Consider the following 15,450-nt stretch of genomic DNA (forward strand, 5'->3'; position numbering starts at 1 on the left):
GAGCTGTGCTAAAAGGCGTCAACGTCAATGGCCTTGGTGGCCTCTTGTGGCCAATGATCTCTTGTGACCTTACGAGGTATTTGTGAGGTGAAGAACCATTCCCTTCATCCTTTCCTTCGGTGGCAGGTGGACAGAGACTGATTGCAGGAAGTTTCCAAGAAGTGAGGTAAAAACCAGGGATGAACAAGCTGGCTTTCTTTCCTCACCATAGGAAACCTGAACCCGAGGACAGAAGGGAAGGAAATGACGCTCAGGGGAAACAAGAGCTACAAATAGTTGTCTGTAATTAATTCCTTTTCACCCTAATTGTGAGGCTATAACTACATTACATTGTGACTGTAGTTTAATGAGGGATACTTTGGGGTTGTAACTCACTAAATGGCTTGTGTTATGCCTCCTGCTACTGAGAAGCACAAACATTTGATTTTGTTTTGAGCCATGGGAGAATAAAGGGTAGCTTAAAACACACACACACACACAAAACAGTAACAGCAACTAACTACTTCAGGAAGGTAGCATCTGGTAATGAAAACTGTAATAGCTTAATTTTTAAGTCTCTGTCAAAGATCTGCTTGATTATCCTATCTCAACCACAGTCCTCTCCTTTGCAAAGAACATAAGTGAGTTTATAATCATCATCACCATCATCTTAGAACTGCAGAGGTGGAAGGGACCCTATGGATGATCGAGTCCAGCCCCTCTCAGTGAGGCATGGAGGGGAATCAAACTCCCAACCACTAGCTCCACAGCCAGAGACCTCAACCACCGAGCTAGCCAGCAGGGTTTTTTCCCCCCCTGTAAAAAGGCAGAGAAGGAGGGAGAAAGAGGGCACCAGATGGGGTCCGGAGGCTGGCAGAAATCCAAATTCCCCCATTTTCCCTCCCCCTGCAGCTGAACAGCCTGCCTGGCCAGGGCGCAACTCACACCTTAGCACCTTTGAAAGCAACATTTCAGGTAATAACTGAAGGGGAGGAGTGTGTCAGGATCCAGCTGTCAGTGATTTCCTATAAAGCAACAGAGGAAGAAGGTTGAAGGGGGGAAAAAGTCGAGAAGGGGACGCAAGAATGGGGAACAAAATCCATCTACTAACCACAAACCTTCTCTCTGTTGCTCCATGGAGAAAAAGTGCTGGAGAGAAGCACTTGAGAGAAGACGCACGGGAAGATGGAGGCATGATTTCCCCTGTGCTATAGGACAGCAATTTGAATTTGCTCCCCTCCTGGCTTTATAAGGAGTCTGCAAGACATGGTTCTCAACTGCTCAAATTTATGCCATATAGTAGTTTAACCCACTGGTTCTTAACCTTGGGTTACTCAGGAGTTTTGGACTGCAACTCCCAGAAGCCTTCACCACCAGCTGTCCTGACTGGGGTTTCTGGGAGTTGCAGTTCAAAAGCATCCAAGTAACAAAGGTTAAGAACCACTGGTTTAACCGACACAGCTCCACCCTACAAAATCTGGGGGGTTGTAGGTTGGCATTGGACTTTCAGCTGGTCTCTTCCTGGAGGTACAGCAGAGGTTTCTAAATACGTCCCTGAACTACATATCCCAGGATGCCATAACAGTTAAAGGAGTATCTAAGCCACTCTTAAGCCTGTAGTGTACGTTCTGATCAACTTTCTTCAGAATCGTCTGCATGCTAGAAATACTCAGAACAGAAAACACTGCCTTCTTCCAGAGCTTGGACATAATGCAAGAAGTTCTGCCAACTTTTTTGCATTAAACAGGAGGAAGACATTTAAAACACCCTTTGAAAGTAATGTTAAACTGTAAAAACATTACTTTGAAAAACATTATTTCTATATATGCATCAGTTGGCTTGTCCTTATTCCCAGGTTCTGATTCTTTCTTCCTTCTCTTAAGGCAGGAAATGCACATTGCACATGACTGAAGTGATTCTGAGTCTCTACTCAAATTAAAAATCCCGGAGCATCCTATGATAGAGCCAGGATATTAATTGTTATTACAGTACTGAGAACCTCCCTTTTACCTTCAAAACATTATTCTCTAGCTATGCTATTCCCAAGTCAAGTCAAAGCAAACTAGCCCTTCAGAGTTACTGTCCTTTCCTACCACAGGCACCACTCAAATATTTCCTTGGTGTTAGTCCCCAGTGATCGTGTGTGGTCGGCCGAATCCTGTTTTCTGGAAGCCTGCTCTCCGCCCAAAGCAGCTGTCCATTTATTTGAAGCCATCTTGTTTCAGAGTTTCTTTTGGATCTTTGAATCCAAACACTCCTGTCAGAGTACCTCAGTCCTACCATGACACAAATGTTGGCTTTTTCCAATAAGGACATTCATATGTCTATCAACGTTCTGTTATAGTTATCATAAGTTTGTGGTAGGGATATTGGGGAAATGTTGTGTGTCTGAAGTTACTATGAACTCTGCCAAAAAAAAGACAGATGGATAAGCCATAGCAGTTAGGATCACTGGGAGAAAGTACGAGGATGAACGAAATAATATTTTAGTCAAGGTTTTTCAGGACCTGTTTGCGGGATGCAGTTAATCACTAATATTAACTGCCTCCTCTGTTTGCTGCCTCTGAGCGGGCACCTGCTTGAGGAGGCAGGGTTCAAAACTGCAGAACACCTGTTGGACCTCCAGATAAACCAGCACAAACCAGTCCGTGCCCATCTCTAGTGCATGTGCATTATATGTATATGTATAGTCGTGGAGATGGATATACTAACAGCAGCACTAAATGAAAAGTCACCTCAAAAAGGACTCAAAAACTGGGAACAATTTTACAACTGGACTCGAAATATGGATCGGAAAGCACAGATAAAAGAAGAATGTGAAGGTCCATCTATGGAATGGAGAGATTAGTAACTATAGCAATTCTGGTAAAACCTGTTAAGCTGTTCTTTTTTGTTATTATCTTCTTCTTTTAGTATAATTGTATAAGTGGATGTAAAAGTATTCTCTTGCTCTCTGAAATTTTACTTTTTCCCTGCCCACACCTATCCCCTCAGCCCCAAATCCCCATACCCCCAATCCTATCCCCAATGAAAAGGGATTTTAAAAAATGTTTAAAACATGTGTATGTATACTTGTGATTGGTAAGCATATCTAGGCTGAGTGCTAGAATGATTGGTGGATGATGGAACATTGGGTGCAGGGCTGAATGCTGATTGGTTGATGGGTTTGAAATGGGAGGAAGTGATGTAACATGGCAGTTAGGGGGACAATGAGTTTAATTGAAGAGGCTGTCTCGAGGTGAAGAGAGAGAAAAGGCTTTGAGGGCGTCTGTAGTGTGAAGTCTGTAGGAATAGTTAACATTTTGAATTTGGGATATAGGACAGTATACAAAGAAGTGTATTTTAAATACTCTCCACCTTAAATTTCTGAGAAATTACCTTTCTCTTCCTTTCATCTACCTGTATCCTCTTGTTGGTTCCTGAATAAATTTAAAAACCCTCTCCTTGTTACTTACTTTTATGTGTAACTTTGAAGATACTCAGGAGTTAGGAAAGAGTGAGTATAACAAATCTCCTCAAGCTACACAGAACCAGAGGAAGAACAAGACAGGACTTTACAACAAAATGATCTTTTTACTCCACAAGCAAATTTAAATATAAATACCAGGTGGGGCAAAGAGGCACTGGCCGGGTGGCACGGATAAAATGGCAAACCCAAATACTTTGGCGTGGTTTGGAGGTCATCGTTCCAGGGCCATCATCTAACCTAATAACCCTGAGAAAGAGGTGGTGAGACTGAGGGTGAAGGTGGCAGAGAAATGTGACTACCTGGGGAGGGTATAACTCATTCGGGCGGTCGTGCTGAGAGAAAGCTCCCTGGGCGGACGGACCCTCATGCTCACTGTACGGCATGGGAACCGAAGGAGAATGAGTTCTTAGTCACTGTTATGAAAACCGTCTGTCCCACCTGTGTGTAAGTGTACATCTAGGACAGTGGTCCCTAAACGTAGGTATCCAGATGCTCCCAGAAATCCTAGCCAGCACAGTTAGTGGCAAAGGCTTCTGGGAGTTGCAGCCCTAGAACATCTGAGAACTGAAGGTTGGGCTCTCTAGACTGATCTAGGGTCTGCAGTTCTATGTGAGGGGCTGCCTGGTTCAACTTAGTCCAAAGATACGGCATAATCCTTTATCCACCCAATCGCTTCAAACATGAAAATCCCCCCTCTCCCCCAGAAGCCATCATTTGTTTTTGAAGGAAAATCCTATATCTGTTCATATGCTTTGCTGCCACGTTTACCACCTACCACCACGTTTGGTCAAACCTTTGGCCGTGGATTCTAATATAAACCCATGAATCCCTTACTAGTAGATTGCAAGGATATGCTTTCTCCAGGACACACATACAACCTCCAAATAAACAACACAAACACGCGGAAAGCGATTGTCGGAGGTTGAAACATGACCACGGGAAATTCACAACAGTGATTCTCAGCTCAAGGTACATTATAATTGGGTGGCCTCCGTTCTTGTTTAGAGGCAAGTAGAGTTGACACAGTGAGTGCTGCAATTGCAGGTGTACAAAGAATAAATTCCGCAAAAAAAATGGGCCCATTTATATAGTTACACTTCCCAGCAAGGGTTCTGGGTTCTTTGTGCAAAACAAGCAAAAAATAATAACAATGAAAATGAAAAAAACAGTGGAAACCACTATGAGAAGCTAAGTCTAAATGCCAAGAGCAAGGGGCTACTCATGGCCTATGTACAGGATGTAATCCACGAAAACTTTCTTTTCCTTTCTTTTCTTCCTTCTGATCATAGAGAGGAACAAAACAGCGCAAATACATGACCCAGTCCTCCAGACCCATCCCATTTCCCGTCATTTCCTTAGATATGCTTCCCAATACTGCTCTCTGGCCAATATTGATTCTCACAATACCATGCAGCTGAACAGCAATAGGGTAACTTGGCTCGCACCTTTGCCTGTAATGAAAATAATAGCCTGTTTCCCCGAAAATAAGACCTAACCTGAAATAAGCCCTAGTGGGATTTTTCTGGATGCTCGTCATATAAGCCTTACCCCCCCCAAAAAAAAATAAGCTCTAGTTGAGTGAAACCCCACCCTCCACCCTTGTGCGGCCACTAGAAGAAGATGAATGGACTGTCTTTGAATAAATGTAGATAGTTGTACATGGAAAACATTCCCTGAAAATAAGCCCTAATGCATTTTTGGAGCAAACATTAATATAAGACCCTGTCTTGTTTTTGGGGAAACACGGTACAATATCTTGGGTTTAGGTTCTATTAACCAAAACAATTCACTGAAAGGTGTATTATCTTGGATGACCCACTGCTGGCATTGGGTCTACTTTCTACATCCACCTCTCAGGTCCTCTGCCTGAAGAAGGAATTGCATTAGGAATACCTATTTCCCTTGCTTAACGCACATTCAAGCCAATACGAGATTTTAATGTCCAAGAGTCACCGTTCATGGTGGAATTCAGACACAACCAAAGCTATGAATGAGATGTTTTTTAAGCAGGCAAAGGACAACTATTACACAAAATCCACAGAGCGCTCTTTTGTCCCAGCCCATGCAAAGCACTGGGATAAAAAAAAAAAAAAGTCACCTGCCATTTTTTTTGGTGAAGCATGAAGGCCAAGGTGATACATGTTGGTTGTCAGTGGCTGAGAGCCTATGGTTTAGCACAATAAGTCACAACTACAGTAGAGCCATGGAATCCGTGAGGATTTGATTAGTTCTATTGATCATTCTCTGGAGAGTCCCCTGGACTGCAAGGAGAAGAAACCTATCCATTCTGAAGGAAATTAACCCTGAGTGTTCACTGGAAGGACAGATCCTGAAGCTGAGGCTCTGATACTTTGGCCATCTCATGAGAAGAGAAGACTCTCTGGAAAAGACTCTGATGTTGGGAAAGTGTGAAGGCCAGAGGAGAAGGGGACGACAGAGGAAGAGATGGCTGGACAGTGTCACTGAAGCGACCAGCATAAATTTGACTTAACTCCAGGAGGCTGTGGAAGACAGGAGGGCCTGGCGTGCTCTGGTCCATGGGGTCATGAAAAGTCGGACACGACTAAACGACTAAACAACAATTGATTCATTGGGCCTACCCATGTTGCAACTTGTTATAAACAGGAGGATTTTACCCAGCACGTTGTTCCCATTCAGGGTGACATTTGAATTCACAGTGGCTTTACAGTACAAGACCCGCCAACCCTAACCCTAACTTTCAAATGATTGGAATTTTCATGAATTCACACCACACTCCAAATATCCTTCCATGCATGCTTTCCGTCCCCCCTCCTCTTGCTTCAATGAAGATTAAGAGCACTCCAGCTTTTATTTTGACGCCACCTCATGGAAACACCAAATGCCATGGCTTGTTTTCAAATTTTCAACGGCACACCAACTAGGAAATGTCTCTTATGTGTGGTTCCAGTTGACCTGGTTTGGAGGTGGCCAAGAACCTCCAACTCACAGCGGATTCATTTGACTGACACGCTCGTGGGATAAGACACACCTTGCATGCATCCTGCCTTAGATTCCCTCTACCTGGAGCCATGCGATGGCTAAGCCAACATGATGATTAGTGGGCAACGGGGGGGGAGACACCCCACAAAATTCTGTAAAAATGGAACACAGAATTGTGAAACAGTTATGCCGGTCTGTTACACTGGTCTTTACTTGCTTATTTCTTGTAGAATTTACTCTGATTACAAACAAGGATGTAGAATGTAATTGGCTTTATATTGTATTACCAGTTAGAACAAGGAATAGAGCAGGGTGGGAAGCAAGGGAGGGAGAGGGGGGAGGGGGGAAACAAAGAGAGAGAACAAGATCTACCCTAACCCCACTGGTGAAAGTTTACTGCAATCCTATGCACACTTACTTAGGAGTAAGTCATTTTGAGACTTCAGTGGCCTTTGCTAACACTGCCATTGTCATCTGCTGTATCCCACTTCTTTCTAACCCTAGACCCACAGTATTATGAATACTGTCTATAAACCTATGTCCTCAATATTTTACTTCTGAGGCTGAATATTGTCATCCACGAAACCCCCACACTGAAGCAAATCTGTCGGGTATAAAGATGGCACAAGGCTTTCATCTTTATTTTTATTTAATTGCACTAGAGCAGACTAATGTGGTTCTCTCTTTCTGGGAACCCCTGAACCCTATGGGACTAAAAGCACCAATTCTATCCGTAATGATTCGGAAGCACCCTTGTTTTCAATGGGACTTTACTCTCAGGCAAGCATGCCGAGACTGCGATCCAGGGGAGTCAACCAGCACAGCATAACGGCACTCTCAATCCACGTGTGAAGTCTCTGCACTTTGCTGGATCTGCCCACCTGCCCAACTTTGAGTAGAAGAAAAGCGAATCTCAGAACAGCGAATTCTCCCAGAATTGGGGGTGGGTGGGGGTTTGCCTGTCTGTCTGTTTTACTTCAAGGGTGAACGTGCAGAGGAGCAAAGAACAATAGCCTTAGCTTTGCCTTCGTTGTATGACTATTAGACCCATAACTCACTCCCAACACCACGTCATCTACAGGTGGTGGTGGTGGTGGTGAGCTCCGACCACATAAAGGCATTTCATCAGCACACACAAGGCCCTGCTCCAGAAATGTAACCTTTGAAATCATTCACGCTCCCAGTAGGAGCCGAAGGTTGAGCGTGCGTGGCCCCTTATGGTCATGTTTGTGGCAATGAAAGAAAAAAGGAGGGGATGTGCCATTATGCAGATGAGCTGGCTAGAATATGAAGATCCTTGGGCAGCTGGCTGCCGTGAGAGATGAACCCCGGATGCCTTTGGCTTGCTCCAGAACAAAATGGGTGTGATCTCCTAAGAACGCCCTTCCATAGCCCTCCAGGGATATAGGACGAACCACGAGCTCTTATGAACCAAGCCGATTTGGGGTCTCATTAGAGCACTGAACAAATAAAAACGAAAATGAACATTGAAAATATATATATACACAGTTATCTCCCAGATGCTGCAAATGAACTGTTTTGATCTGCGTGGGCATTAATCTCCAAAATCAGATCTGGTAGATTGTGGTCTGTTGATGCAGCGAAACGGCTGCTATTTTAACAAAAGCTGGGGGTGTGATGCGGGAGAGAGAAGGGAGTGCATGAGGACAACAGCTGTCGTGGCGTCCTATCTTTTCTCTTTTGTCCAGTGTCAAGGATCAAATACCCCTGGGGTGGGCAGCTTGTGTTATGGTTAGTCATTCCCCAAAGGGGGGCAAAAAGGGGGGGAGGAGTTATTGTGGAAAGGTGGGCAGAGATGGGGGGAAAGAGGAGGAGAGGAGATTTTAAAAAAAAACAGATCATCCAACGATGGTCCGTCTCCTCTTCCTCCCTGAGAAGCCATGCATGTTTCACCTCCTCCCGCTCTCTGCTTCATGCAAGAAAGCGGAATTCTGGCCACTCCACATGGGTGATAATAATAACATGAGCATGGATCACAGCAAATGGCTAAGCTGCCAGATCTCGAAAAGCGTCAAGAACAAAGGCCTGGAGAAGCCAAGGGGGTGTGTGTGTTGGGGGGTGGGAGCCATGTATCTTGCATACGGTCAGGCAAGAGGGAGGCAAATGGCCGAGCAGGAGACACCGAAAAGCTGTGTGAACCAGGAAGCCCGGAGGTGAGGAGGAAAAGTGGATGCTTGTCATTTTGAACCCCAGCAAGGAAGGCATTTTCTCTATGAAGATCCTTATTTGATCTAGCCAGATTTTCATACGTATGGATCGTTCATTCATTTTTAAAGCAGTTAATAGATGGAACTTAATTCAAAGCCACGAGTTCTGCAGTTTCTCCCCTCCCCTCCCCACACCATCTCCCCAAGACTTTGGGTTTGATCTTGAACATTTTAGCACATTCTGATTTTATACATTTATGTATGTAGGTCCCATCTGCATGAAAAGAAAGAGGGGAAAAGGCAAAAATAAACCCATCAACTTTCTCCCAACCCATTTCGTTCAGGGGACTTAAATAAGGCACGCCGAGAAAAAGAGAGAGAGAGAGAGAGAGGGCGATTACGTCTTCCTTTCCCTAACCCTTCTAGCGTATCTTAATTTCTCTTATGGCACGTAGGCAAGGCAAGGCAAGTGGAAGTCCAAAGTTATTATGTAAGGGTGCCCTTTTGCCACCAGTGCATATTTAGAATATAATCTTGAATATAATTTCAGGCATGTTTGCCTTAGAGTAAGCTCTAGTGAAAGCAGTGGGATTTGTTTCGAAGTAGCTATGGAAAAGAATGAGCTCTTAATGGGGATTCATGATCTGTACGATCAGGTATTTCCTACTCATCTGATTCTGTACGCACACGGGGTACACACATACAGTAGTGTCTAAAGGCTGTGTACTATTGACAAGGGGTGGAGAAAGCAGGCTACATGGGTGTCTAGCTTAGACATTACCCACAACTCATTCCTGTTCTTCCAGAGGTGAGCAAGGACGGAAGACATGAACAGACATGGGAAGGTCAAGAAAAGGCTTCACCATCTCTGACCTTTGCAAATTTTACTCCTATGCCCTTCTCTGCAGTCCTTGTACACCCACCCTCCATCTCTCTCTAAGATCACCATGAATAGTCAATAATATCTAACCGTTGTTACCTAGAAGACTGGCTGAACATGCTAAAAGGAAAGGGTCAAAAATACTTTAAAGGAAGTGGCAACCTTTCCAATTAAATGGGTCTCTCTCTCTCTCTCTCCATTTCTCCCTCCTCCATTGCACCCATGCAACAGTAACCTCGTGTTATGATCAATGTGTAAATGTGGAACAGGAATGGGGTCAAGAGCAAGCTTCTTTTACATTTAATTTTGCAACATAACCACTGGGGTGTGTGTTTCTATATGTTACATACAGACACACACACACACACACACATGCACACACGTACACATCTCTTTTCTTTCTTGACATTTTGACGTCCCAACAGGAATATTATGATCTAAGAGTTACCTCCACATAGGTAGGAATGATGGTAATATAGGATGTGTATCTAGACAGTTGAGATTCACAGGCCAAAGGCTGGAAGGTTGACATGGGAGAGAAAACATGTAACAATTCCCTCCTCCTTGTTCGGTATTGGTGGCACCAAAAAAAATTTTAAAAAAATATTTTTTTAAAATAAATATAAAATTAAAACTGGGAGTAAAATCATTCACTCCAATGGGAGAGGAGGTGGGTGTCGGTGGGAAAGCAGGGGGGAAAATAATCTAAAACAGCAGGGATACAACAATAAATGGGGGGAAACAGCAATAGAAAAAGCACACTAGGTTAATATAGGAAAACTAGTTTCTTTATTGAGAGATTGTATATTAGTATTAGTGGAACTGTGTTGTAACAATGTTCTCATGCACACAATACAAAAGGCACATTCGCCCACCATGCCGTGGAAGGGCAACAGAACAGAAGCGGCATACAATGAGTAGATGTATAGGCTACTGCACATTACATTTCAGCAGGATATGTCTCTACAGAGAGATTTACATCAGAAACTAGGTAATGTAAAAAAATACAGACCATGCTTCAGTTTTAGTACAAGAAAAAAGGTGGAGAAATACACAACCAAAGGATATTTGATACAGAAAAAAATTTACCCACAAAATAAGAACAGGAAGTAAAAAATTCAGCACAGCAGAAAGAAATGCTATCCCTGTTGAATGGAAAACCATTTTGCTAAGTAAGCGTCCGCTTTCTCTGCCTTTTTTTTTTTTTTTTTTGGTTCCCTCTTGTTAGGGGTTTGTTTTATTTGGGGGTTTGTTTGTTTTTGGCATTTCCCATATTCTGCCCAACCCTACCTTCAAAAGGAAGGGTTTGAATCCCAGTAGCCCTCAGATGGGTGTGTTAACCAGTGAAAGCCAAATTTATTGGAAGAGGAAGGCCAGATGTTGGAAAGAATGTTGTTCTGATGGATCAGCGCATGTGTGCATGCGTGCTATGTATACACCTGTGAATTACGGAATGCATGATGATGCAGTGTGGCCAGTTGTGTGTGCTGCAAGACTTTGGCGTAATAACCAGGGAAGCAAATTAACCCCTTGATTGATTTGCTGTCCCCCAAATGAAACAAGGTGTCTGTTCTAAGAGGATTTTGGTGGGTTAATTCCAAGGGCTTAACAGAAAACCCAGCCCTTGAAAAATGCATGGGGAATCAAGACCCAATCGAATAATAAGGCTAGAGTGGAGATATGGGTGTTGACACCATGTCCTCCGTACACCTAAAGCAAAATGAATCCACTTAACAGGAATTTACAGTGCAAATGTACTTAGCTAAACAGGATGAAAGTACAAAAATGGTGTTATAAAACTAGAGCTCTATTGGAAATGGCCTGTTGGTTGTTTTGTTTTTTTCTAAAGCACTACAATGACAGCTAAAGAGAAACAGGTTTGAGCATACAAGTCTGTCTACCATTTTTTCTTTTTTAAAAAATAATATTTTTCACAAAGAAAGCTTGGTTGTTTAGGATCTCAGTTTTAAGCATCAGTATCCTCTCTCGGGAAGGATGGGTCGACTTTTAGTGCCTCCTTTAACAGAAATGCCACTGTCTTTCATTTCTCAGTGGGTGTGTTCTAGGTGTATTAAACCCCAAAGAAGGAGGGAGAAGATCTACCATCTGGGCGTCTTCCTGCCCTTTTTCCTCCTTATTATAGCTAGAGTGGAAATGATACCCAGACAGTTCATTGAAAAAGCTGTGATCCTAATGTGAATGGGGTCACAACTCCATCGATAACACCGTATCTCACAGAGAGTGACTGTTTTTTTGAATGGATCAATTGCTTAGTTGCTTTTGCAAAAATTATGATTAATCTCTTAACATGGTGAGGTTAAACTGAGCAGGTGAGAGGGAGGGAGGAAACCAAGCTTGCAGTTTTCAAATTCCATGGATTTAAGCTTTCCTCTCCTTCTCAGCCAGCCCACCCACCCTCTTCAGTTTGATAGCAGACAGAAAGAGGATACTTCAGCTTAAAATGCTAGTTCTTCAAATGGATACAGGAAATGGTTAAAGGGTGGGTGGGTGGGGGTGTCCACATTAGAGCTAAATGCAGAGGCAAAGAACTACAAGCCACGGAGGGGGGGGGGCAGCAGGTTGGACCATTCACTTAATCTACACAATGAGGAAATCAAATCAAACAAAAGATAGATAGAAAGAAAGGTTTGGATCAATGCAAATGTCGGTCACGTCATCACCACACGAGAGGCTACTGCAGTTTAAAGGAAACAGAAACGCACAATGTGCAAAAACTAAGCTGTTATGTTACACATGTAGAGTGGGAAGGGGTAGGGCAATGTAGAGGGGGGGCAAATGGGGGGAAAAAACGCAGCTAAATGACAGGTTGGAGGGGGACAAATAAATTTGATTGCAATGTTAAGATCTTTTTGCACTCTGGTGATTTTGGGCATCTCCTGGATGAGTGCCTTCCACATCTCTCACCTGTGCTTCAGAGAGAATTTTGTGCAGCCCTAAAATGCACTAATTTTTGCAACATGTTCATCCCCGTGGGGAAACGGGAGTCGTGACCGGAACCCCACGGGGCTGAAGCAGAGGATGAACATAGACTGGGCTTGATTTTCAGGCACCCAGTTTATTAACTATCCAGATTTCATTAATGGTTCCCATCGCAGTGGAGAGAAACATCATGGGCTGGTGTGGCACACCATATCTATGGTTGGGATTATCTGTTTTTTTTTTTTAATTCAATTAAAAGATCTTTGTTGTGTTCTGTGGGAAGGGGGAGATAAGGAACAGGGCAGAGTTGAGGCATGAAAGGAAGCGGTATTAATGGCATCTAATTGCGTCCTTGATATTTTTTTTACAGAAAACAGAAGGCATGGAGAAGGGCAAATTATTTTTTAAAAAGAAAGGAGGAGAAAGGAAAAAATAACAAAAGGAGGGGAGAAGAAGATTCAGATCCATTGTTCGTGGCAGCAGCATATGGGGATGGGTGGGGAACAAGGGAAATGTAGGGGGGAAATGTGCAATGGTCATATACACATCCCATATTAAAGATTCGCTCAGGAAAAAAAAAGATCATGCTAATTGTTCTAAAACTGGTGTTCATTTTTTAATTTTATTTTTTGTTTTTGTTTTTGGTTATTTCTTTAGGCAATTGTGGTGCCACCCAAATTAAAAGACTGCTGTGAACTTTTAAAATGCCAAAAAGAAGAAAAGGGGTGGATGGGAGATGATGATGGGGGGGAGGAAATCACACCCCATATCAAACCACAATAGCGACAAAAAGAGGAGGGGGAGGGAGAAGAGCTTTCCAAAAGCCCCCTCCCATTAAAAAAAAAAAGGAATACAATCCATCAGAGGAGTAAATGCAAAACAGAAAAAAGTGGGGGGGGGGGAGAATTTTTTTTAAAAAAAAAGAGGGTTGAGTGGAGTTCACAAGAACACAGAGAAGGGGCGCATCTCAACTCAGGAAGGAACAGAAAATTTGCATTTTGTGTTAGAGCGAACTGTAACAATTATATCAACATAATCACTTGCATATAAACAGTTCAGTTTTTTTTTGAAAGGAAGATAACACGGCTAGCTTCTCTGGTGAGCCCACATCCTAAGGCAGAATCCGATAAAGCCCCCCCCCCCACAACAACAACACACATATGAACCCATGGGCGCATCTAGAAAAGGGCAGCGACTTCTGCTGGTGGGCAGAGATCTATATTTATCAGGTGGAAAATGGGGGGGGGGGGTGAGAGGAGAGGGGAGGGAGCAAAGAGGGAGGGGTTCACCCGGAGCTCTAAAATGGAGTTCACAGGAGAGTAGGGGAAAAATGGAGATGGGGGGGCTATACCTTATTCTACAAGAACTGGGGTGGGGGGGAGTAGGAATAACTGCAAAAAATTCAGCCCCCCGATCTCTGAAGCATAATCCAAGATGGTCCTTCAAAACAAAATAAACAAAGGAAAATCTAACACCCCCCTCGCCTCCCTCCCCCCTAAATCTGGCTCCTCTCGGATTTCCTTTCCTGCTCGCTGGAGTCCTTCCCTTGCTCCCCCCGCACCTCGTTTTTCTTGCAAGCGCGGGGTCGCCGCCATCCTCGGGGTCGCCCCTATTCTCTCCCCCCCCCCAAAAAAAAGAGCTGGTTCCTCTTCCTTTGGCACTTCTCCCCACATTTCTCTCGCCTTGCCACTCCCCTGGAATCCTTGCCTTTCGGAAATCATTTCCCCCCCCCCATATTTTTCCTTCTCTCCTTCCTTAGATCCTTCCTTCCTTCTTTCCTTCCGTCCTTCCTTCCACGTCTGGGGGGGGGCTTCCCTCCTCCTCCTCCTCCTCCTCCTCCTCCTCCTCCTCCTCCTCCTCCCCCTTCCCTCCTTCGTCCATGCCCCCCACCCCACCTCTCTTTCTTTCCTTCCTCACTCAGTTCCTCTGGTCCCCTCCCACCTCCGGCACCCCAGCATCTCTACAGACCCAGCTCCCTCTCCCTCTCCGGCCGCGAAACGCGGGCAAGCGAAGATGCTCCCCGAAACAACCCTCGAGTCAGAGATCGGGGGGCTTGCTCGGCCGTCTTTCCCTCTGGGGTTCTCTCTCTTTTTTTAAAAAAAAGAAATAGGATTTTTTTTCCTCCTCCTCCTCCTCCTTCCTCTCTCCAAGAAAAGACACAGATAAAGAGATACCTCTGTTTCGCACAGAGCCAAACACTGGAAGAACAAGATACCCGACGTGGACGAGAACCATCCTGGCCAGCTGCTGGCGGCGGCGCCGTGCTTGCTTGCTTGCTTGCTGGAGTCCCCCCTTTGTGAGCGCTACCCCTTGATGGTGGCGGCGGGGCGGAGGATGATGGCTGCTCTCCCTCTCGACGGCGACAGGCGGTCGAGGAGCGGCGGGGCTCCCGCCTGCTGCTGCTGCTGCTGCTGCTGCTGCGGAGGGCTAGAGGAAGACAGATGGCCCATGGAAATGCCTCTTTCCCCGTCCCCGAGATACATTCAAATGGGGAGCTGAGCTTGCAGCTGCCGGGCGCACAAAGAGGAGGGCGGCCGATGGGAGGCGGGGCTGGCGGGGCTGGGGCTCTGCCTCTGCTTGACGGGGTCCCCCCTCCCCTCCCCTCCCCTCCCCACGCTCCTCTCCTCCCTTTTCTTCTCCCCCCTCCCTCCTTCCCTTGCATTATCATCTCCAGCCCCTTCGCAGGGAGGGCGGAGGCGGACCAGCCGGGGCTCTTCCCACCGCCGCCGCCGCCGCTGCTGCTGGCGGCGCTCCCCAAACAAGGCGAGCCGACGCACCAGCCGCGGGCAGGGCCCCAGAAGGCTGGGCTGCTGGGCACACGGGACCCACAAGGCGCACCCGGGCGCGGGAGGCAGAGCGGAGCGCATATCGCCTGGGGGGGGGGCGCACAGGCGCGCGCGCAATCTCTCTTTATCTGACTCTGACTCTGACTCTGACACACACACACACACACACACACACACACAAAACCATCTGCCTCGATGACCCAGGAGGATGTGGAAATGGGACACCGAGGGGGGGGGGAGGCCAGGCAGGCATGTTCTGCACGGTCA

At 45.3% G+C, this 15,450-nt stretch overlaps 1 protein-coding gene across 1 annotated transcript in view; it reads right to left on the reverse strand.

The window, feature by feature from the left end:
* The window catches only part of ARK2C (arkadia (RNF111) C-terminal like ring finger ubiquitin ligase 2C), a 122,831-nt gene extending 108,007 nt beyond the window's left edge, over positions 1-14,824 (reverse strand). The window contains exon 1 of the mRNA XM_072992975.2: positions 14,572-14,824. Within this exon, the coding sequence (XP_072849076.1) occupies positions 14,572-14,632 (61 nt within the window). The 5' untranslated portion in view covers positions 14,633-14,824. The remainder of the gene's footprint in view (positions 1-14,571) is intronic.
* Positions 14,825-15,450: the final 626 nt, after the last annotated feature.

Source organism: Pogona vitticeps, chromosome 2 (genome assembly GCF_051106095.1).
Source record: "Pogona vitticeps strain Pit_001003342236 chromosome 2, PviZW2.1, whole genome shotgun sequence".
NCBI classification, from domain to species: domain Eukaryota; kingdom Metazoa; phylum Chordata; class Lepidosauria; order Squamata; family Agamidae; genus Pogona; species Pogona vitticeps.